The following is a 24,374-nucleotide window of genomic DNA, read 5'->3' on the forward strand; positions in this document are numbered from 1 at the left end:
AATTCTTTAAAGTAATTGATTTTTGGATAATAATTTAATTATTTTTAATGATAATTGAAATTTAGACAAAATTTTTTTTTTAAATTTTGAACAGAATTGAATTTTTGCCAAGAATTTTATTACTTTTGAAAATAATTGAATTTCTACAATTATTTGTAATTTCTCTAAAATTCTCTAAATTATATCGTACAATTTACAAACTTTTCGTCTTTTTTCAATCAAATACAGACTTTATGGACCTTTTTTGCAAAAAACAAAATGACTTTCACGGACTTCAATCAAAACCTGTGCGATATAAAAATATATGTGATAAAATAATAAATACATTCGAGAGACTAATAATTCTATAGGTAAGAGAAAAATAATACTAGAAATAAAAGAGCATTTATTACAATCACAGACCACTAATATAATATTATTGATATTCGAAAGAAGATTTATATATGAAGAGATTAGATCGAGCTCTTTATTATCAAAAAGAATGCTGGGGGGATAATAAATGAAAATGGAAAATTGTTTGGCGAGAAGAAGAAGAAGAACCGATAGATAAATTGAAAGGACTTGGAAAACAGAGCAATCTGCGGTGTGTTTGGTCTAACACCGATGGATGGGATACACAACTTCATTTATAACAGACGAAAGTATAGTGGACTAAAGAAGGATTTTAGGATAGGTGATGGTCGACGGAAGAAGAATCGACGACAAGACCATCTGACAACGCACTCTACACTTCCCATACGTCAAATTCAAAAGGAAATCGAAATTTTCGATTAATTCCATATAGTCCTTTATCCAAGCATTATCCATATTGATTTTCATAGATAAAAAAGAAAATAACAAAATTTACCCTAGACTCATAAATGTCACGAGGACCCTACGAGAACCTCACATGAAAACTGATTTTTTTCTGTTTAATAATTTAAGGTTATTTGCTTTCAAATAATATTATTATTTTCAAAATAATTTTAATTGACCTCCTCGGATGAATTCAAATATTTTTAAATATTTCCATAAATTTCAATTATTTCCTAAAATTTTAATAAATTCTTTATAACAATTCAACTATTTTTATAAATACTAAAATTCTTTGCAGGAATTAAATTATTTTTAATACAATTTAAATAAAATTACACGAAAGAATTTAATTATTTTCAAAAATTTCCATAAAATTCAATTTCAACAAAAATTTTAAATTCTCTAAAAATAATTCAATTATTCTCAAAATATTTTTGAAAAATTCTATAAAAAAAAATTAAAATACTTTGAATGTAATTTTTAAATATATTCGTTAAAAAAAAATTTAAAGAATTCAATTATTTTCAAAAAATAATAAAATTCTTGTGACGAATTCAATTATTTTCGAAACAACTTTAATTGAATTTCTCAAACAAATTTCATTATTTTCAAATATTTCTAAAAAATTCTTCATAAGAATTTAATTATTTCTTAAAATTTTAATAAATTCTTCGAAATTTTTCAATTATCTTTATAAATAGTATAATTCTTTGCAATAATGATGACCGAGAGATAAAATCATTATTTTATAATATTATAAGAATATTGTTACTGTAACTTCATCAAAATTATTTTTATCTTTTTCATTCAATTATTATTTTCTAGAATTTTAAATTATTTTTTATGAAAATAATTAAATTTCTGTGGAATTTTTATTATTTATGAAAATAATTAAATGTTTGCATAGAATTCTTTTTGGGAAATTTTATTAAAATAGTAGATATTGAAAATCGTTGAAATTAGAATAATTTTTGAAAATAATTGAAATTAGGACAAGAATTTTTTTGACATTTATGAAAATAATTGAACTTTGGAGAAGAATTTTGTTATTTATAAAGATTATTGGGATTTTTACGAGAATTGTTTTCAAATTTTATTAAACTTTTTTTTAAATAATTGAATTCTTTTGAAAATTTTATTAAAATAGTAGAATATTGAAAATCATTGAATTAAGAAAAACTTTTGAAAATAATTAAAATTTTGCAAAGAATTTAATTAAAATTCCCTCAAAATAATTGAATTTTCGGGAATAACTTTGTTATTTACTGACATAATTGAATTCTTTCGAAGAATTATTTATGTAAATAATTGAATTCTTGGGAAGAATTTTATTAAAATCTAAAAGAATAACTGAATTATTTCAAAAGAATTTAATTAAAATTCTATTTAAAATAATTGATTTTTTTTCAACAATTTTATTAAAATATTTAAAAATAAATGAATTCCTGTTAAAAATTCTAATCCATTTGTAAATAATTGAATTCACCCAAAGAATTTAAAAAAACATTTTTTTAAATAATTGATTTTTTCGAAAAATTGAAATTAAACTTTTTAGAATAATTATATTTTTTCATCAATTCCTGGAAAATTGCATTAAAAATAATTGAAAACCTGCGATGCGACCTGCGACCTTTATTATTTATGAAAATAATTGAATATAGTTGCTAAGAATTTTATTAAAAAAAATTTTTCAATAATAATTGAATTCCTGAGAAGTATTTTATTATTTATTAAAAATTGAATTATTGCGAAAAATTTTATTAAAGTGTTTTAAAAGAATTAAATTTCTGTGAAAAATTTTGTTATTTTTGAAAGTAATTGAATTTTTCATAAGAATTTTCGAAACATTGTCTTAAATAATCAATTTTTTCGAAATATAATAAATATTATAAAAATTTTATTTTCAAATTTTAAACATATAGTTGAATTTTATAAGAAGAATTTTATTCTTTTTTTGAAAATAATTGAATTTTTGCAATTATTTGTAATTTTTCCAAAATAATTTGTTTACTGTTTTAAACAAAAAATAAATTAGAAAATTTCTAAATTCTATTATTTTTCAAATTGCTAATTTTATTTTTAAAAAAAAAGTCAGTAAGAAATTAGCCGCCCTCTTCTATTTTTGTGACTTTATTATTTAGTTGTAATTATTTTCTTACAATTATCAAATTAAAAAATAATAATTGACAGTAGATATTAATTAAAATTAAGAAAATTTCATTTTTAGTGCTCATAAGGATATATATAGTATGTGTATATATGTGTTGAAAGGGAGTAAGTTATAGGTGCATTGGGAATTTGCCAGTTTATTATTAGGGAGATAGAAACAGCATAGAGGGCCAAGATCAAGGGTTGCTGTTAATTCTCCCAACACTTGGTTCCCCAGAGAGAACACGCGGTCTTAAGATTTCCTTCTTGAGGAAACCACCTTCTCTATCCTTTTCAAGTCTCCCATTCATACCCCTTCTCTCATCGCCTCCCACCCCCCTCCCCATCCCCGTTCCACAAGCCAAAAACATCTTGAATCGTTGCTGTTAATTAGTACCTACGACTTTAAATGGTCATATCTGCTCTGTTTCTGTCGTTATCGTCCCCTTTATATTTGAATAAACAGCAAAATATATATTCATTGCTGCTAGAATTTAATTTTAAATCATTTTCTTTAAAAAACTATTTATACGAATGATTTTTATTATTTTTCTAAAATTTGACCCGCAGTTTATTAAAAAGCTGAATTTGAATTACATTCGAATTCAGTCCGATTTGGCGTTTTTTTGTCGATAAGGATAGGATAGAATAGAATAGAATAGAATAGAATAGAATAGAATAGAATAGAATAGAATAGAATAGAATAGAATAGAATAGAATAGAATAGAATAGAATAGAATAGAATAGAATAGAATAGAATAGAATAGAATAGAATAGAATAGAATAGAATAGAATAGAATAGAATAGAATAGAATAGAATAGAATAGAATAGAATAGAATAGAATAGAATAGAATAGAATAGAATAGAATAGAATAGAATAGAATAGAATAGAATAGAATAGAATAGAATAGAATAGAATAGAATAGAATAGAATAGAATAGAATAGAATAGAATAGAATAGAATAGAATAGAATAGAATAGAATAGAATAGAATAGAATAGAATAGAATAGAATAGAATAGAATAGAATAGAATAGAATAGAATAGAATAGAATAGAATAGAATAGAATAGAATAGAATAGAATAGAATAGAATAGAATAGAATAGAATAGAATAGAATAGAATAGAATAGAATAGAATAGAATAGAATAGAATAGAATAGAATAGAATAGAATAGAATAGAATAGAATAGAATAGAATAGAATAGAATAGAATAGAATAGAATAGAATAGAATAGAATAGAATAGAATAGAATAGAATAGAATAGAATAGAATAGAATAGAATAGAATAGAATAGAATAGAATAGAATAGAATATACTGTAGAAAAATAATAAAAGCTTAGGTTAAAGTAAATATGATTTAGAATTTTTTTTTATTGTTTATAAATCATTTTTGGATACTTGTATTTCTAATATAGACAGTCTGGAGTTTTTTTTTTTTTTTTTTTTTTTTGAGGGAGAAAAAAAGAAAGAGAGTGGGAGAGAGAAAGAGTGATGTAAGGAGAATGGCATAGGGAGAGAAAGATCCAAGCTGGTTTAAGGGTTGCGGAAACGGGAGCGTAATTCTATATAGTAGCAGAGGATTCAAGCTCTCAACGCGTAGCGGTTTAGATTTATGGGTATAAATTTCGACCCAATAAGAAGCGAAACTCCAAACTATCTCGATGCCAAGGTATATGTTCGGTAATAGCGTGCAAACATTAGAGAACACTGCCGGCTTTCTCGAAGACGTAAATTTACTCCCATACAACTAGCTAACCATTACTTATCTCACAACAAGGAAAAGAAAATAAAAATTGATACCTCAAAATAAAAAAGAAAAAATTAACTAAAAAAAAATTTCAGTACAGTTCATTGACTTTTTTTTTTCTTTATTTTTAAATTTTCGGGAGTTGAAAAAGTATGTTAATAATTTTATTGTAAATGCTGCGGTAACCTCTTTGTAATACGGTCACAAAATAAATAAATTATTATTAATTAAATATTAAAGGGAATATTTTAAAAAACTAAAATAAAATAAAAATAAAATATTTAAGGGAATATTTTAAAAAACGAAAATAAAATAAAATAAAAATAAAATAAAATTTTTTTAGTCTTAACTAATGCGATATTAGAAATAGGATAAAGGGGTTGTAGGAAAACTGACCGATAAATTTTCCCACAAGTGTCTCTTACTTGTATAATTAAACGCACAATTTAAACAGGACCGTTAATGTCGACATTCTCAAAGTCGTAGAGTTGTGCTTCTCTACATGTTCCTTGAATTCTACAAACAAGTTTTCCTCATCAAGTAAGACGATTTATTTAGAATCGAAAATCGCCCCACTGGACAGATTCTCTGTAATTTGGTAAATTTTTTATTAAAATCAGTAGTAAAGTCCAGCTTTGGTCAGACATAGAGTATTTTTGCTGGCATCAGTAGTACAAGTCAGGTTTCAGTCAGACGACAATTGTATTTTTTTTTATCAAATTATATTTATTATAATTATATATTTTTTGTATTATATTTTAATTGCATTATTTTATAATGACAAAAACAAGGCTTGAATCAGTGAAAGTATTTAAAAATACCGACTTTATGGACCAAAAATTAAAAATTACGGAGCAATTACAAACAAAAAATATAACTAGTCCGAGTGCAATAAGAGAACATTTTACTTAAAAGTACAAATTAAATTTTTCATAATTATAAAACATGAAGATATCGATAACTCCGAGTATTCGACACGAAGTGATCGATTTCATCATATTTTATAATAATTAAAAATGACCGAGTCATTAAATCAATTCAATTATTCAATTTTTATTCAAGAATAATTTTTATTCAAGAATTTTTAACTAAAATTCTTCTTTAAATCGATTATTTTTAATAATTCTCGAAAAAGTTCTTTGACAATTTTCAAATCCGCATTTGTTTAAAATATCAATTTTACGAAATTTCAATTATTCGTAAATTCTTCAATTAAATATGTATTAGAAAAAATAAAAACTTAAAATAACATAAAAAAAAATTCAATTATACTTTTTCAACAAACTTAATTTAAAAATTTAATTATTTCTAAAAATTCATATAATGCTTTTAATATTCAATTATTATCTATAAAATTTTAACTGAAATTCATTTTTAAATCAATTTTTATTATATAAATCTACTAGAATTCAATTATTTAAACACAAAAATAAATAATTTACTATGAATATTTGAATGTTTCTTCAATTCCCATAAAGAAATAAAAACAATAAATAATATAAAAAAAATCAGCAATTAAACTTTCTCAAAAAATTAATTCCACAGAATTGTTAGGTTTAATAAAATTTTCACGAATAATTACATTCTTCGAAGACTTCGATTAAAATTGTATTAAAGAAAATTGAAATTCTGCAATGAGTTTAATTATTTATGAAAATAATTGAATTCCTAAAAAGAATTTTATTATTTACGAAAATAATTGAAACAATGTGAAAGTTTTATATTATTTTATGAAAATAATTGAATTTTTGACAAGAATTTTACAATTTATACAAATAATTGAATTTTGTTTCGAAGAATTTTATCAGAATTGTTGAAAATAATTGAATTTATATATTAAAATTCTTGAAAATAATTAAATTTAAAATATATAAATAAATTTGTGTGAAGAAATTCATAAAAAATCTGTGAATAATTAAATTCCTATAAAATTTTTATTATTGTATAAAAATAATTAAAGGTATGCGTAGAATTTTATTATATTTTTTAAAAATAATTAAATTCTTTTGCGAAAAATTTTATTAAAATAGTAAATATTAAAAATCATTGAATTCAGGAAAATTTTTGAAAATAATTGAAATTTTGAGAATAATTTTATTAAAATTTTTGAAAATAATTGAATTTCGGAGAAGAATTTAAGTATTTCTAAAGATAATTGAAATTTTGCAGATTTTATTTTATCAACATTTTTTTTTTTTTTTAAGAATTGAATTCTTTTGGAAAATTTTGACAAGAATTTTATTAAAATTTTAAAAATAATTGAATTTTGCAAAAGAATTTAATTAAAATTCCTAAAAATAATTGAATTTTGCTATTCATTTATAAAGATAATTGAAATGTTGAGGCCAATTTTTTTTAAGATTTTTTGAAAATAATTGAATTTCTCGGAAAAATGTTATTAGTTTTAAAAATAATTGAATTCTTGTCATAAATATTGTTATTTTTAAGAATAATTGAATTTTGCAATGAGTTTTATTTAAATTCTTAAAAATAATTGAATTTTTGCCAGGAATACTATTGTTTATAAAAGTAATTGAAATGTTGACAACAATTTTTTTTTTAGATTTTTTGTAAATAATTGATTTTTTGCGAAGAATGTTATTATCTTTAAAAATAATTGAATTCTTGTGATGAATATTCTTATTTTTGAAAATAATTGAATTTTTGCCATGAATTTTATTAAAATTTTTGAAAATAATTGAATTTTACAATGAATTTTATTGAAATTCCTAAAAATAATTGGATTTTTTCGAAGAATTTTGCTATTTATTTATAAAGATAGTTAAAATGTTGACGACAATTATTTTTTAGATTTTTTTTTAAATAATTGAATTTCTGCGAAGAATGTTGGTAATTTTAAAAATAATTGTAGTCTTGTGATGAATATTTTTATTTTTGAAAATAATTGAATTTTGCAATAAATTTTATTAAAATTCTTGGAAATAATAGAATTTTTGCCATGAATACTATTGTTAATGAAAATAATTGAAATTTTGACGAGAATTTCATTAAATTTTTTAGAAATAATTGAATTTTTTCGAAGAATATATTATTAATTTAAAAAATAATTGAATTTCTACTAAGAATTTTATTACTTTTGAAAATAATTGAATTTATGACAAATTTTTTTAAAAAAATGACTTTTACGTACCTTTACGGGACTTACAGACCTTGTTCGAGCCCTGAAAAAATAAAAATATTTCAATTTAGAAAATCGAATTTTTAATTTAGAAATTAGTAAACAGAAGCAAGGTTCGAAATTCGAATAAAGTGTATTTAAAAATTAAAACATACATAAAGGGGAAGAGAAAAATGTTTGGATTAAAAAAAAAAAAAAAAATGGTTATTTGATCCATAATTACTTAGCTATTGACAGTGATGAATCTATAAAGGGCAAATTGAACGTAAATATTTCATTGTTTTTAAATTGGATGAGTCACAAAGACTGATTTACTCTCATCGCTACGTCGTCGTCGTCGTCGACGTTGCTTTAATTATAAACATAAATTGTAATCGAATTGATGCGCGTACAGTATATATTGAACACTGCGATCCATCGTGACGGATAAATCACCTTGGGACCATCCCCCCTGATCGCCTCTCACCCGTCGCCTTGCATATAGACAGTTACTAATGAGCCAACCCCATTTAATTAACCGTATAGGTACCGAAGGGCACCGTGTGCAACTGTCAGCCTATTTCTTGCACACAACCATGTCACAACACACGATATTCATAACAACAGTCTTAATCAAGATAAAGCTCATTTTAATTACTAGTTTCGTTTAGTATACATATATGGTCCTCGTTTTTTTTTTAGAAAAAAAGTCTCTCGCTTAATTGAATAAATACTGTTCAAGTTCATTAAATTAAATAAAAAAAAATAGTAATACTTGAAATATTTTTTAGTTTATCTTTAAATATTAATATTAATATGTTTTAAACTAGAATAATAAAAATTATATTCAATTGCTTATTAAAAAATAAATAATAATAAAATAAAAATAATAATTAATAATTAATTTAATAATAAATAAATATTAATATTTAATTTTTAAGGCTGTAAGAGATGTAAAACATTATCTGTAGCATCAAGAAATAAATTCTATTAATTCTATTAATATTTAATTTAAATAATAAAGAAATATATTTTTTTGATTAAAAAAGTATAAATAAATTTAAATAGAAATGAATAAACAAATGTAAATATAATAAGTAAATACACCAATTCACTGGATGAAAAAACTTTAGACTGAAAAAAAAATTTAAAAATGCTACCACATCGAGGCGCCGTGGCTTAGTTGGTTAAAGCGCCTGTCTAGTAAACAGGAGATCGAGGGTTCGAATCCCTCCGGGGCCTGGCTGATAATGTGTGATTTATCACTTTTTTGTAAATTAACTCAATTTGCTTTTTTTTAAATTTCCCTCTCATTTTTTGCATTAAAGTCTTGTTTCATGTAATTTTGACTCTATATTAATTTTTAAAAAATTCATTGAAGTAGAATCAATAAACTTTTTTATGAATATAAAATATTTATGAATATATAAAACTAATTTATTTTCAATATAAATTAACAATATTTTATGTATTAAAAAATATTTCTAAAATTAAGTTTATTAATAGTTGTATAATTATAATTAACAATTGTTTTTAAACAATTAACATTAACTCAATTGTAACCAAAACTAATTTATTATAATAGCAAATACGAAACTATAATTACTTTTAATTAATAATTGCATTAATTAAAAAATAAATTTAATATTTTATAATATATTCTTCTAACAAATATATTTTATTCGTTCATAAACATGTGTAAATTATAATTAACAGAATTACAATTATAAAAGCAATAATTAATAAAAAAAAACTATCAATGTCTATTAGGATCTATTAATAAGACTTCGCACTCGATAATTAATTTTAAAAAAGTTCTAATTTAAATAATTGAATTTTTGAGAAATTTTTACTATTCATTAAAAGAATTAAATTTTACAAAGAATTCTATTAAAATTTTTGACAATAATTGAATGTCTGTGTAGTATTTTATAAAATTTTTTTGAAAATAAATTGAATTCTTACGAACAATTTTATTTAAATTTTTTAAAATTATTAAATTTCCTAGAAGAAATTTATTACTTTTAAAAATAATTGAATTCTTGCGATGAATATTGTTATTTATGAAAATAATTGAACTTTGCAAAGAATTTTAATAAAATGCCTCAAAATAATAAATTGAATTTTCGACAATAACTTTGTCATTTATTGACATAATTGATTCCTGTTAAAAAATTCTAATTTTTTTTTTTAAATAATTGAATTCTCCCAAAGATTTGAAAAAAACATTTTTTTAAATAATTAATTTTTGCGAAGAATTGAAATTGAATTTTCAAGAATAATTACATTTTTTGAGCAATTCCTGTAAAATTTTATTAAAAATAATTGAAAACCTGCGATGAATTTTATTATTTATAAAAATAATTGAATAGTTGCTAAGATTAAAAAAAAATTTCAATAATAATTGAATTCCTGAGAAGAATTTTATTATTTATGAAAATAATTGAATTATTTTGAGAAATTTTATTATTTATAAAAATAATTGAATTATTTTGAAAAAATTTATAAAAATATTTAAAAAGAATTGAATTTCTGTGAAAATTTTTGTTATTTTTGAAAATAATTGAATTTTGCAATTAAATTTATTAAAATTTTTAAAAGTAATTGAATTCCTGTGATGAATACTATTGTATATGAAAATAATTGAAATGTTGACTACAATTTTTTTAGACTTTTTAAAAATAATTAAATTTTTGCGAAGAATTTTAGTAATTTTAAAAATAATTGAATTCTTGTCATGAATATTGTTATTTTTGAAAATAATTGAATTTTGCAATGAATTTTATTAAAATTCCTAAAAATAATTGAATTTAGTTGAAGAATTTTGGTATTTATTTATAAAGATAATTGAAATGTTGACAACAATTTTTTATACTTGTTTTGAATATAATTCTATTTCTGCGAATAATGTTATTAATTTTAAAAATAATTGAATTTTTGTGATGAATATTGTTATTTTTGAAAATAATTGAATTATTGTGATGAATTGAATAAAAATTTGGTTAAATAATTGATTGTTCTGTAAATCTTTTTGTAAATGCTATTCTTAATTAATTGAATTACTGTGAAAGTTTTGTTATTTATAATATTAAATAATATTATGATTAACATTGTACTTTATATTGTTTATTAACTAAAGTTGCTGAATATTTGAATTTGAATGAACCGCCCGCGTCTCGAGAGCTCGCAAAACGATACATCGATTTAACTCGCCGGGCGAGAATAACACATGCGCTGCTAACTTCATTGTTGTAGTTTTACAGTGGTGATTGATTCTTTCACGCGGCGACAATTTTGATATCTTTTATGATTAAAAAAGTATTGCTTTAAATTACTGACAAAATGAGTTCTTGCACTGATCTTTTAAATTTAAATGAAAAGCTTCTTTTTAAAGAATTAAAGAAGAGTTTGCCAAAAGGTGCAAAGGAAACAAGAAATATTATTGAAATTCGTGATGACATTCTTTATGTATGGAATGCAGACACCTATTCTATTTTAATATTAGATATTGCTGCAACTCGAGAGAAAACAAACGAAGATGTTACATATCAGGTAAATTATTATTTTATTATTCTATAATTTCAATGTGTGCCTATTAATTTGAAACCGAAAAAAGGTTATTGTTTGGGTGAACATGACAACCTAACCTCTATTTTGGAGTATATAAATTTACTATTTTCAGAAAGTTTTTAATAGAAATTTATAAACAATATCAATGGAAATTTACTATTTTTGACAACATTTTTTATTTTTATTGTCTTGAACTACAAAACACTTGATATTTTCTTAAGGTAATTAAACATAACCTATTGGTGGTTGTTTGACGTTAGTTTTACCTGCTTATACACGTGTATATTCAGAATATTCAGTAACGCAAATTTTTAGAATCAAATTGTTAAAAAAGAATTGTTTTTAGTTCAATTTTGGCTAAAGGAACTTAAATTATTCCAAATATTAAGTTAATTTAGACTTGAAGAAATTTATTTGATTCAAAAAATCATTTATTTGTTTAATTATCAAATATTTACTTGAATCAAATAATTTTTATTTAAATCAAATTAATTATATTTGTACCAATAATTTTAGAATTTGAAGCAAATACAAATTAATTGACATAAAAATTATTTGGTACAAATAAATATTTAATATTTATTAATAAATAAATAATATAATATAAAAGTAATTGTTTATTTGAATCAAATAAATTTCTTTGAAGTGCAAGATTAAGAGAATTAAATTTAACACTAAATTTAACAAAGAACGCGTAAAATCAAATTAGATCAGCTTTTTTTAAAAAGTTTAAACAATTTTTTAATAATTAATTAATTTAATTTAATTTTTTAATAATTTTAATTTTTCTTCTCTGAGAAAAGAATAATAATTTGCATCATATTTATACCGAAGTCTCCAAAATTAATAAAAATATATAATTTTTCTAAAAAATGCCAAAACGGGAATTTTTTCACCAAATTAAAAATAGTTTTATAATTTTAATTTGTTTTTAAAAAAGCGCGTTTTATATCAATTTATATAGATATTTATACTATTCTCAAAATTTGAATTAGTTAAAAATAATTAATTAGATAGTAAAAAATCAGTCACTGATTCAAAGATAATACGTAAATCAATTAAAAAAATATTATTGAATTAGTAGAAATTTTGTGAAATTCAACTCAAAAATAATTAAATTTGTTAAAAAATTTAATTAAAAACTTTTTAACAAATCGAATTTTCAAAGTATTTTAATTTAATAATTAATAAATAATTGAATTTTATAAAGAGTCACATTCTAATTTATTCATGTTTCTTAGTGCCAAGATTAATAATTAAAATTTTTATTAGTTAATTTAAAAAAAGATATACACTTAAAATTTTTTTAAAAAATTGAATTTTTGCAAAGTTTTTTTGAAAATTCTGAAAAATAAGATTATTGAAATTTTTCAATTTCATTGTTTCAGGATAATTGAATTTTTATAAACAAATAATTAAAAATTTTTGAAATAATTGAAATTTCTTTATATTCTATTAAAAATAAGGAAATTCTTTTAAAGAATTTTATTTAAATTTTTTGAAAATAATCAAGCGAAGATAGTCACCGTAATTATAATTTTATTTTTAAAAATTTCTTTAAAATATATTCAATTATTTTCATAAATAGTAAAACTCAATCCAGAATTTCAATTATTTTTAATACAATTTTAATCGAATTTTTCGATTCTTAAAAATTTTATAAAAATTCGTCAAAAGAAAAAATTTAATTATTTCTAGAAGTTGTAAAAAAATTTTTCTCAAAATTCAATTATTTTCATAAATTTCCATGAAATTCTGAAAAACAATTCAATTACTATTTTCAAAAGTAATAAAGTTCTTCGCAGAAATTCAATTCTGTTTCAAAATTTTTTTAAATGTTCCTCAAAAAATATCAATTATCTTTCTAAATAATTAAATTCTTCTTCACAATTTAATTATTTTCCAAAATTTTAATAATATTCTACACAAACATTTAATTATTATTAATTATTTATTTATTAAAATTTGTCGAAAGAATTCAATTATTTCTAGAAACAGAAAACAAAATTTGTTAAATTTTTTAAAATAAATTGAATTCTCGCGACGAATTTTATAAAAATTTTTTTAAATATTTAATATGTTTCGAAAAATTCAGAAATTTCTCATGAATTTTAAAGATTCAATTTTTTCCAGTACTTTTAACAAAAATCCCTGACTTTTCCCTGATTTCCCTGACCTGTGGCAACTCTGATTAAGAGTTTAGAAAGAGTAAAGTTGCGTATAAAGGTACATTTACAATAGAGAACTTTTATTCGAATTGTTTACGAGAGAAGTTAAAAATGAGGCAAAATCCTCCCTTATCGAATCAACGGATGAATGGATCTACAATCGTATGGCTAAAACGTAACCTATACACCCCACACGTATCTCTCCCTAGAAAGTGGTTGCGTTCATATATATACACCTATAGGATTGTAGGTAACGCGCAAGGGTCTGAATTTGCATTTTATTCGGACGGTGCGGTCCGCGGGTACGTGCGGACATTTATTTTAATTAAATTACTCCAGAGCGGAGTCGAACAACCCATTTCCTATAAATTATCCCCTCGCACACACTCTTTCTCTGAGTGCGCGCGAGTGCGGCCAGGCATTAATGTACCCACTGATCCCGCTGTGCCATTGAAATTAAATAAAAGCACTGCTTCACAACCCTACCACCACCACCACTACCACCACCATCATCACCATCGAGAAGTGGACACGAAACGTTCGTTCCGTAAACCATTCGCGATTCCGCAGGACCGACGCTTCCCTTTCATTTAACACGTAATCATTTTCCAAGTGCTTCCACAAAACTACCCCCAAACCCCCCTTTCACCCCCTTAGCCCTCTATAATACTCTTCACTCCTACACTCTATTTTCTCCCCCTTGACCGACCTAGATACCCATCGCCACACCGATTAAACCATATCCAGAGTTGAAAAAAAAGAGGGAAGCTCCGATTTCAAGAAATCGAGTATGGGGCATATGAATGAGTAGGTGGCGTATGAATTTTATAAAGTGAGATTGCGCTTTTATTCACTTTAGTTTCAATAAAAAAAAATTGCAGTTTTATTTTTTCTTTTTTAATATCCTTTATACTATTTCAATTGAAAAGAATTTAAATCACCGATGGTTATAAAAAAAAAATTAGTTTTTAAAATGATACATCCTTTTTAAGAATAGGATATTAGTGCGAGCAATCAAATCCTTAATAATTATATTGTAAATAGTCAAAGTGTATTAATTATCCTTTCAAGTAAACTTCAAGCTAATTTTTTAAATTATCCTTAATTTCATATAGACTAACTTACAGTCTCTAATTTACTGTCTCCATTTTTAAATTAAGAAACTCATTTAAGACCTGGAATTAGTTTATTCTTTTGTAAGCGATTTTTATAAATTACAATCTATTACCTATATAATATAAAATTCAAAAAAATTAAAGTCTCTAAAACTATTTACATTAAAACCTAAAGGATTAAAAATAATAAAAACAATTAAATTTAGAAAAGTTACAAATGATTCCAGGAATCTTGACGATTTCTGACGAAAGTCCGTTAGCTCTGGCAGAAGTTTAAATAATAACCAATGGTTGGTTCATGAATTTTTAAAGAACACCATATCGATACTTGAGAATAAATAAAAAAAAAAAAAAAGCAAAGGAAAGAAACTGAAAGGTCCAGTAACGTGCCAGGGCGACTGTAATATCAGTCATAAATAATAAAAGTTAGCGAGGTTCCTCTCTCGCGCTGCGGGACTTTAAACCGGAAGATAGGTGTCGCAGGGTACGGTAGGGGGTCCGCAGGGGTTGGGGGATGCTGGAGACAAAGACGCGCCATTGTCAACCGCTCCGCCATCGGAACCACCATCCGCCGCGGGAAACTTTGAATCATTTTTATTGCATAGAGTTATCTTTGTTACCAACGGTACGAACGTCTAAACGCGTCCTCTCCCACCCCTCTTTGCCCCCCTGTCTCGTTCGCCAGCCTTCTCTCTCGCCACTTCGCTCTTTTCTGCGTTTATTGTCAACTTCGCTCTTCCTACCACCCTCTTGTTCTCCATCACCTCCCTCTTCACCTTCCTTCACCCTTCACCCTTCCTCCTCTCTTTTCCCTTCCTCCACCTCTCTCTCTCTCTCTCTTTCTCTCACTACACTGTTAGATAATACGAACTCGAAAGCATTCACACTGCTTTGACTGCCCAAATGGAATAAGTTCTTTAATTCGCGAATTTACCGTTCTCGAAGCGAGCCAACAAACCTTCTAGGTTATCACCAAGATTCCGGTCCACGTTGTCCAAACATGAAAGATTATCTTCAACCTTTCTCACTTGTTCTTTGAAAGTACGGTGTTGAACAAAAAATTTTTATCCCAAAAGTTTGTAACATGTATATATAATCGCAAAGATCTCCTTACTCGGTATTTTAAGTTTTCAATTTTTATTCACAATTAAAAAAAAATTGTCTTCGTGTTTGTAAAAGGATCGTCCAAAAGCTATATGTAGGATTTCAAGCAGTCAGGGTTCGAACTAGGTTCGTAAACCACGTAAAGATCTGTAAATTTGCTTGAAGTCTGTAAAAGTCAGTTTTTTTGAAAAAAGGTTCGTAATTTAATTGAGAAAAGATGAAAAGTACGTAAATTGTACGATATAATTTGGAGAATTTTAGAGAAATTATATAAATGATTGCAGAAATTCAATTATTTTCGAAAGTAATAAAATTCTTTGCAGCAATTCAAGTTTGTTCAAAAATTTTTTTAAATTCTCGTCTAAATTTCAATTATTTTTAAAAGTAATTAAATTCTTCTCCGAAATTCAATTATAAATTATGATAAAGTTCTTTTCAGAATTTTCAAAATTTATTTGTTTACAAATTCAGTTTTACGAAATTCTGATTATTCGAAAATTCTTCAATTAAATATACATTAGAAAATAAAATCTTAAAATAATTTTTAAGAATGAAAAAAATTCAATTATTATCTAAAATTTTAACTGAAATTCATTTTTATGAAATGAAAATCAATTTTTATTAGAAAATTCTACTAGAATTCAATTATTTAAAAAAAAAATAATTTATTTATTATTTGAATGTTTCTTAAAATTCAATTCCCATAAAGAATTTTATCAACAAATTTTTAAATAATTCAATTCATTCCACCGAATTTCAATAACTTTTTTAAAAATAAATTACATTTTTCAAGAAATTCGATTAAAATATATTATTAAAAATAATTAAAATTTTGCAATGAGTTTTATTATTTATGAAAATAATTAAATTCTTGTGATAAATATTGTTATTTGTGAAAATAATTGACTTCCTCCGAATGATTTTATTATTTATAAAAATAATTAAATACTTGAAAAGAATTTTAAAATTTATGAAAATAATTGAATTACTGCGAAGAATTCAATGCTAAGTTTTGAAATATTTGATTTTTTCGAAAAAATGTATGCAAATTCGATTTTAAACAATTGAATTCCTGTGAAGTTTTTATTTTTTTTTTAAATAATTGAATGTTCGTGTAAAATATTGTCAAAATTTTTGTTTAATAATTAAATTTTTTTGGGAAATTTCATTAAAACAATAGAATATTGAAAACCATTGAATTAAAAAAAATTTTGAAAATAATTGAATTTTTGCCATGAATTTTATTCAAATTTTTAAAAATAATTAAATTCTTTTGGGAAATTTTATTAAAATAGTAGAATATTTAAAATTATTGAATTAAAAAAAATTTTTTGAAAATAATTGAAATTTGGCCATGAATTTTATTAAAATTTTTGAAAATAATTGTTGAATTTTATTACTTTCAAAAATAATTGAATTCTTGTGAGGAATATAATTTATGAAAACACAAGGATTTTGCAAAGAATTTTATTAAAATTCCTAAAAATAATTCAATTATTTCGCAGAATTTTGCTATTCAATTATAAAGATAATTGAAATATTGACCACAATTTTTTTTTGGATTCTTTGAAAATAATTGAATTTCTGCGAAGAATTTTATTAATTTTGAAAATAATTGAATTTCAGCAAAGAATTTTATTAATTTTGAAAATAATTGAATTCTTGTGTTTATTTTAGAAAATAATCTAATTTTACAATGAATTTTATAAAAATTCCTAAAAATAATTGAATTTCTGCGAAGAATTTGATTCATTTTAAAAATAATTGAATTTCAGCAAAGAATTTTATTAATTTTGAAAATAATTGAATTCTTGTGTTGAATATTGTTATTTATGAAAATAATCTAATTTTACAATGAATTTTTTTAAAAATTCCTGAAAATAATCGAATTTCTGCGAAGAATTTTATTAATTTTGAAAATAATTGAATTTCTGCGAAGAATTTTATTAATTTTGAAAATAATTGAATTTCAGCAAAGAATTTTATTAATTTTGAAAATAATTGAATTCTTGTGATTATTTATGAAAATAATCTAATTTTAGAATGAATTTTATAAAAATTCCTGAAAATAATTGAATTTCTGCGAAGAATTTTATTAATTTTGAAAATAATTGAATTTCAGCAAAGAATTTTATTAATTTTGAAAATAATTGAATTCTTGTGATGAATATTGCTATTTATGAAAATAATCTAATTTTACAATGAATTTTATAAAAATTCATGAATATAATTGAATTTCGTTGAAAAATTTTGCTATTTATAAAGATATTTAAAATGTTGATAAGAATTTTTTTTTAATTTTGTAAAGTAATTAAATTTCTGGAAAGAATTTGAATATCTGTTAAGATATAGTTTAATTCTTTAAAAAATTACGTTAAAATTAAAAAAATTGAAACCAATTTCAACAGAATTGAAATTAAAGTTTTTCAAAAAAATTCTTTATTAAATGATTTATAAGTAAAATAAATTTATGGCAGTTCTTCAATAAAATTAAGTTATTTAAAATAAATTATTGTCAGAAACAGAAAAAAATTTTTTTTTATAGAATCCGTGGTAATTTCATAGTTTATGAGGCAAACAATAAATTCCAAACATTAAATTTTTTCCAGTACTTTTAATGAAAATCCATGTTAAAATTCGTGGTAATTTTATAATTTATGAGGCAAACAATAAATTCTAAACATTTTATTTTTTCCAGTACTTTTAATAAAAATCCCTGACTTTTCCTTGAGTGAAAGATTCGGTAAACTTTTGAAAAATATTTCCCAAACAATGTGCGAGAGATAACAAATACTGTGTGTGTGGGATTTTAAGCAAAAAGGTATTACTTCACTCTGTTGGTAATTTAGGGTTTTATGAAGATCGTGAATTTTGGCCGTAAACTCGCAGACTCGGCACAAAGAAAGTGAATACATCATCTATATATCGCGATGGTCATCTAAACTGGAAAGTACCATCGTATCAAACCTTGATGTTAAATAAGCAAAAGCCCCCTTTTCCCCCAAGAGGAAACTTAGAGATACCTTTTGAGAAAGCAGTCCGATTGTCTCTAGAATTCAACTCTCTCTCTGTGTATAGTTAGTAAGTGGCTAATTAACATTACAACTACCCCGCTATGTTGAACATTTCTCCACACATTCTATCTCGCTCTCACTTCTCGGATATAACCCCCTCTCCCCTCTAACTTTGTTTCACCCTCTTTTCCCACTAAAAGACGATTGTCTCCTCTCTCTCTCACTCACTCACTCTTCCATGAAGTCATACTCGCGCGTAATTTAAGTGTGCCTAACCGAAGACACGGTTTTCGCCATGCAACGTCGAGTATTATCATGGTAATTTGTTAGAAACAAACATTATAATTCCAAAAGCTGAAGGGGATGGCAAGTGGATGAAGGTGATGGCATAGTGGTGAATATTCCTTGAAACCGACGAAAGGAAAGGGCTGAGACTTGGTACTCAAGTTAAAGGCGTAAGATCCACGGTGTTTTGGACAGTGTCCATTGTCTTGGGATTATTTATTGGGCGACGTCGTCGCTCCTTAGAAGGCCACTTGCTAAGACAGCGTTTATAAAGCATAACACTGAATTTATATCGCCTACAACAACTAAAACCGCACTGGCCATTATTATATACACGTCGAGAGAATAATATCAAAAGGAAATTCATTAATTTCGAACAAGGCTTTTGTAAAATCTAAAATTTACAGATTTTTCAATTTGTAAGTAAATTTTTTAAAGTAAATCAGAATATTCTTTAGGGTCAGGGAAAAAGTCAAAATCAGTCAGGAAGAAATGTGAAAGTCAGGGAAAAAGAAAATTAAATTTTTGTAGCAACCCTGTTACTGTTTTTATATTAAGAAGACGCTTTTTTAAAAAATCTAGGTACAAAACTTGAATTGAAATTGTAAGGCTATAACTTTAATTAAAATAAAATCTTAAAGCGTTTTAAGTCTAAGGCTAGCTTTACATTTTTAAGTTTGTCTATTTTAATCAAAGTTTAAATATAAAAATAAGTAGGTACTTCCGCTTCTGTATTTACATGAAATCGATAAACTGATAATTCTGTTGGAAACAAAACAGGATCTGGTACGGTTCTTCTTATGGCTATAATTTTTTCGGTATCATTTCTTCTTTTTTTGGTTGTATGTATATATGTATAGCGCGGGTATAGTTGGGATCGTGGCATTCGAGTGCTCCTGGGTGTAAAAAAGGGAATAGAGAGAAAGAGAAGGAGAGAGGGAGGAAAATGTATCTAACCACCGGGGAACGAAATACGAATGCCGAGGGCCAATGTCTACCACAAAAGCCATTGTCCGCCACTTACTGAATTCACCGACTGCCGTTGCTATCCCCCATAACCCATACCCATCCACGACTTTTCCACCCCTACCTCTTTTCTACAACACAACGATGTAAAACACTTCCCGCGAATTTTATTACTCACGTACCCACCTGTCTACCTCCAACCTGCGTTTTATTTTATTTTATTCTACTTTTTTCTTTCCTTTCCTTTCTTTTTTTTTTTTGAAAACGCGTCATAAACGTTTGTCGCACTTTGATTCAATAGATTTTCAACACGTGTGATATTCTTCAGGTTATTAATTGTTGATTTTAGTTAATAACTACTGTATATACAAATTAACTATGGTAAAAATTAATTACTATCATAAAATAATCACAAGCATAAAATCACAATCAGAATCAAAGAAAATCTTATTTTGAATTACTGCAATTGAATTCAATTAATTTAGAATAGCATTTTCAAAAAATTATCGAGCAAATAAAATATTTAACAAAATTTTTATACAATTCTTCACAATAATTCAATTACTTTCACAAATAATAACATTTTTCATGGAAATTCAATTTATCATAAAAATTTTTTTTAAATTCTAAGCAAGAATTCAATTATTTTTATAAATAATAAAATTCATCCCAAAATTTCCCAGATCACAGAATTTGTAATACTATTTTAAATTAATTAATCAAAAAATTCAATTATTCTCACAAATAAAGTTTTCCACAAGAATTCAATTATTTAAATTTTTTTTTAAATTCTTTGGAAGATTTCAATTAATTAAAAAAAAAAAATTTAATAAATTTCTATGTAAACATTCAATTATGTTCGAAAATTTTTTTAAATTCTTGTCTAAATTTCAATTATTTTCAAAAAATAATAAAACTCTTTGCAAAAATTCAATTATGTTTAAAAATTATTAAAAATTCTTAAAAAAATTTCAATTATTTTAGAATAAATAAAGTTTTCCACAAGAATTCAATTATTTAAAATAAAATTTTCACAATATTTATTATATTTCGAAAAAATTAATAATTTAAAAGAATGTTTATAAAATTCTTATGAATAATTCAATAATTTCAATTCAATGAATGTAATTGAATTCAATTATTCAAAAATAACCAAATTTTTTACAGAAGTTCAATTCTTTTTCAACATTGTATTAAATTTTTTTGCAATAATTCAATTATTTTCATAAATAATAAAAATTCTTCTCGGGGATTCAATTATTTTTGAAAATTTTAATAAAATTTTTTAAAACTATTTAATTACTTTCATAAATAATAAAATTCATCGCAGGATATTAATTATCTCTAATACAATTTTATAGGAAATTCTCAAAAAATGTAATTATTCTTAAAAATTTTAATTTCATTTTTCGAAAAAATCAATTATTTAAAAAAATGTTTTCTGAAAATTCTTTGGAAGAATTCACTTATTAAAAAAAAATTTAATAAATTTCTATGTAAACATTTAATTATGTTCGAAAATTTTTAAAAATTCTCGTCAAAATTTAAATTATTTTCAAAAATAATAAAACTCTTTGCAAAAATTCAATTATGTTTAAAAATTATTTAAAATTCTTATAAGAATTTCAATTATTTTTATAAATAAAGTTTTCCACAAGAATATTTTTTGCAAGGATTTAATTATTTTCAAAATTAATAAAATTCTTCACAGAAATTCAATTATTTTCCAAAATTTTTCTTAATTAATTTCTTAATTTTCATTAATTTCTTTTTTTAAATTTCTTTCATTAATTTCTTCTCAATAATTTAATTATTTTCATAAATAATAATAATATTTAAAATAATAATAATAATAATAATAATAATAATAATAATAATAATAATAATAATAATAATAATAATATTTAATAATAATATTTTTTATGAGGATTCAATTATGTTTAAAAATAATAAAATTCTTCTTAGGGATTCAATTATTTACATAAATAATAAAACTCATCGAAGAATTTCAATTATTTTTAATACTGTTTTAAATTAATTAATCGAAAAATTCAATTTTTTTTACAAATAAAGTTTTCTACAAGAATTCAACTATTTAAAATAAAATTATCATTATATTTATTATATTTCGAAAAAATTAATTATTAAAAAGAATGTTTAAAAAATTCTTATAAAGAATTTAATTATTTTCAAAAATAACCAAATTTTTCACAGAAATTCAATTCTTTGAAACATTTTAATAAAATTTTTAGCAAAATTCAATTATTTTTATAAATAAAATTCTTCTCAGGAATTCAATTATTTTTGAAAATGTTAATAAAATTCTTAACAACTAACTTAACTATTATTTAGAAAAATGTTTTTTGGAAATTTTATGGAAGAATTCAATTATTTAAAAAAAAATTTAACAAAAGTCTATATAAACGTTCAATTATGTTCGAAAATTTTTAAAAATGCTCGTTTAAATTTCAATTATTTTCAAAAGTAATAAAACTCTTTACAGAAATTCAATTATGTTTTAAAATTTTCCTGAATTCAATTAATTTCTTTGCAATAATTCAATTATTTTCATAAATAATAATATTTTTTGCAAGGATTCAATTATGAGGTAATTTAAATTAAGTAATTGAATATTAAAATCAATATAGCCTGAATTTTCAGAAATAATTGAATTTTGAAATTTTTGAAAAAGTTTAATTGAATTTTTTTTATATTATTTTAAGTTTTTATTTTCTAATATATATTTAACTGAAGAATTTTCGAATAATTTCCATCATTTTGAATTTCTTTAAATTAACAACAAATTCGTAATTAGCGATGACATAACCAAATTTTTTGTTATTTTAATTTTCCGACTATAAATGGATTCAAATAATATTACAATTTTTTGACACATTTTTTACATAGTTTATAATTTTTAAAATGGTAAATATTGTCTAAAAACAATTACTTTTCACCAGCAAAATGGAAAGAGAATATAAAACTTCCCTTTTGTGACCGTCATGTAATAGTGGATTCGATCAAAAAGCAAGAATATTGCTTTCTGTTTTTATTGCGCCAATTTTAAAGACGATAATAATCGCTGATGAGGAATCATCTATTCACAATTCTTTTACAATCGAGAATAATAAAAAAAAAAAGAAGAGTGAACCCATAGTGTCAATAATAATGTGTTTTTCGTGCTGAAACATTTTATTCGAAAAAGGGCGAGTTTTTAAAATGTGTGAGATGTGACATAAAATCCCATAAAAAGAGCCAACTCATACTGCACGTATATATGTTAATTTCCTTTTTTACCCTCTTTTTTTTTTCTCGAAAAAAAAATATGTACAACAGTTCTTTAAAATAAATTTACCGTTAGCCATGTAATAAATAAATTTCATTTCGACATTAACCCATATAATCCGTAATATTCAACTTAGTTATTTGTAATAAGAGAAGAATTCAATTTTGTCAAAGTAAAATGGGAATTTCAAACCATTGAATTTAATATGTGCTTTCGTCGACTGAAAGAATGTGTTATCTAAATTAAAAAAAAAAGAGAAAGAAAGAAAGAAAATGCTATGGAATATCATGTCCAGAGAAAAGGGTCATCAGGATCACGAATGGAATAGGAAATTCCAGGACTTAGCTACACCCCTTCACCTCCCCTCTTCCTACTCTCAACTTTTTTTTTTCTCTGACCCCTTGCAAGGATAAGGTATACAGAGACTGCGGAAGGGAATTAAAAAAAGCGAGGGTTGAGATATCGCGTAATAAGCGAAATCCTCTCCACAATAATTAAAAAGTAATTTTACTGTGACGTTTCTCACCGAGTGTGCCCGGATTACTTAGCACCGTGTATAGGCGAACGTGTATTCACTTTGAGACAAGTGAAAAATGCGAAAAAATGTTGGAAAAGGCTGCACATTTCTCATTACCCTTTCCATTTCGTCCAAAAAAAAAAAAGAAGAAAAAAAAAACGTATCGGAGAACGACGTTCTTTTCTCCAAACTCATGCACTAAATGCTAAATGAGATTAAGAGACATTAATTACAAAATTAAAAACGAAAATAGTTGCTAATTAAATTTTGCAAAAAAAAATTATTTTTATTCTAAAATTCATTTTCATATTCTATATTTTCTTCAAAGAGTGATTTTTACAACTTGGTCTTGTGAAAGTAAATTTTAATGTCAGTAAATTGTCAGAGAAAATTAATAAACTGTAACTTGTGACCACCCTGAGTAATAAAGGAGCACGAATTTCAATCACATGGGTTTACAACAAAAACTAAAAAAAATTCCATGATATTTCCATGATTCCATGAATCAAAATGAAATCCTATGACAATTCCATGATTT

The 24,374-nt window shown here is 23.6% G+C and overlaps 1 protein-coding gene and 1 non-coding gene across 2 annotated transcripts in view; both read left to right on the forward strand.

Moving 5' to 3' along the window:
* The first annotated feature begins 8,979 nt into the window (after positions 1-8,979).
* On the forward strand, positions 8,980-9,053 carry Trnat-agu. Its single transcript has one exon. It is a non-coding gene; the product is annotated as a tRNA-Thr (tRNA).
* A 2,018-nt stretch (positions 9,054-11,071) lies between these two features.
* The window catches only part of LOC122511607 (nuclear pore complex protein Nup88), a 151,905-nt gene continuing 138,602 nt past the window's right edge, over positions 11,072-24,374 (forward strand). Inside the window, exon 1 of the mRNA XM_043626973.1 lies at positions 11,072-11,363. Coding sequence (XP_043482908.1) covers positions 11,154-11,363 — 210 coding nt within the window. The 5' untranslated portion in view covers positions 11,072-11,153. The remainder of the gene's footprint in view (positions 11,364-24,374) is intronic.

Source organism: Leptopilina heterotoma, unplaced genomic scaffold (assembly GCF_015476425.1).
Source record: "Leptopilina heterotoma isolate Lh14 unplaced genomic scaffold, ASM1547642v1 Lhet_88, whole genome shotgun sequence".
Taxonomy (NCBI): Eukaryota; Metazoa; Arthropoda; class Insecta; order Hymenoptera; family Figitidae; genus Leptopilina; species Leptopilina heterotoma.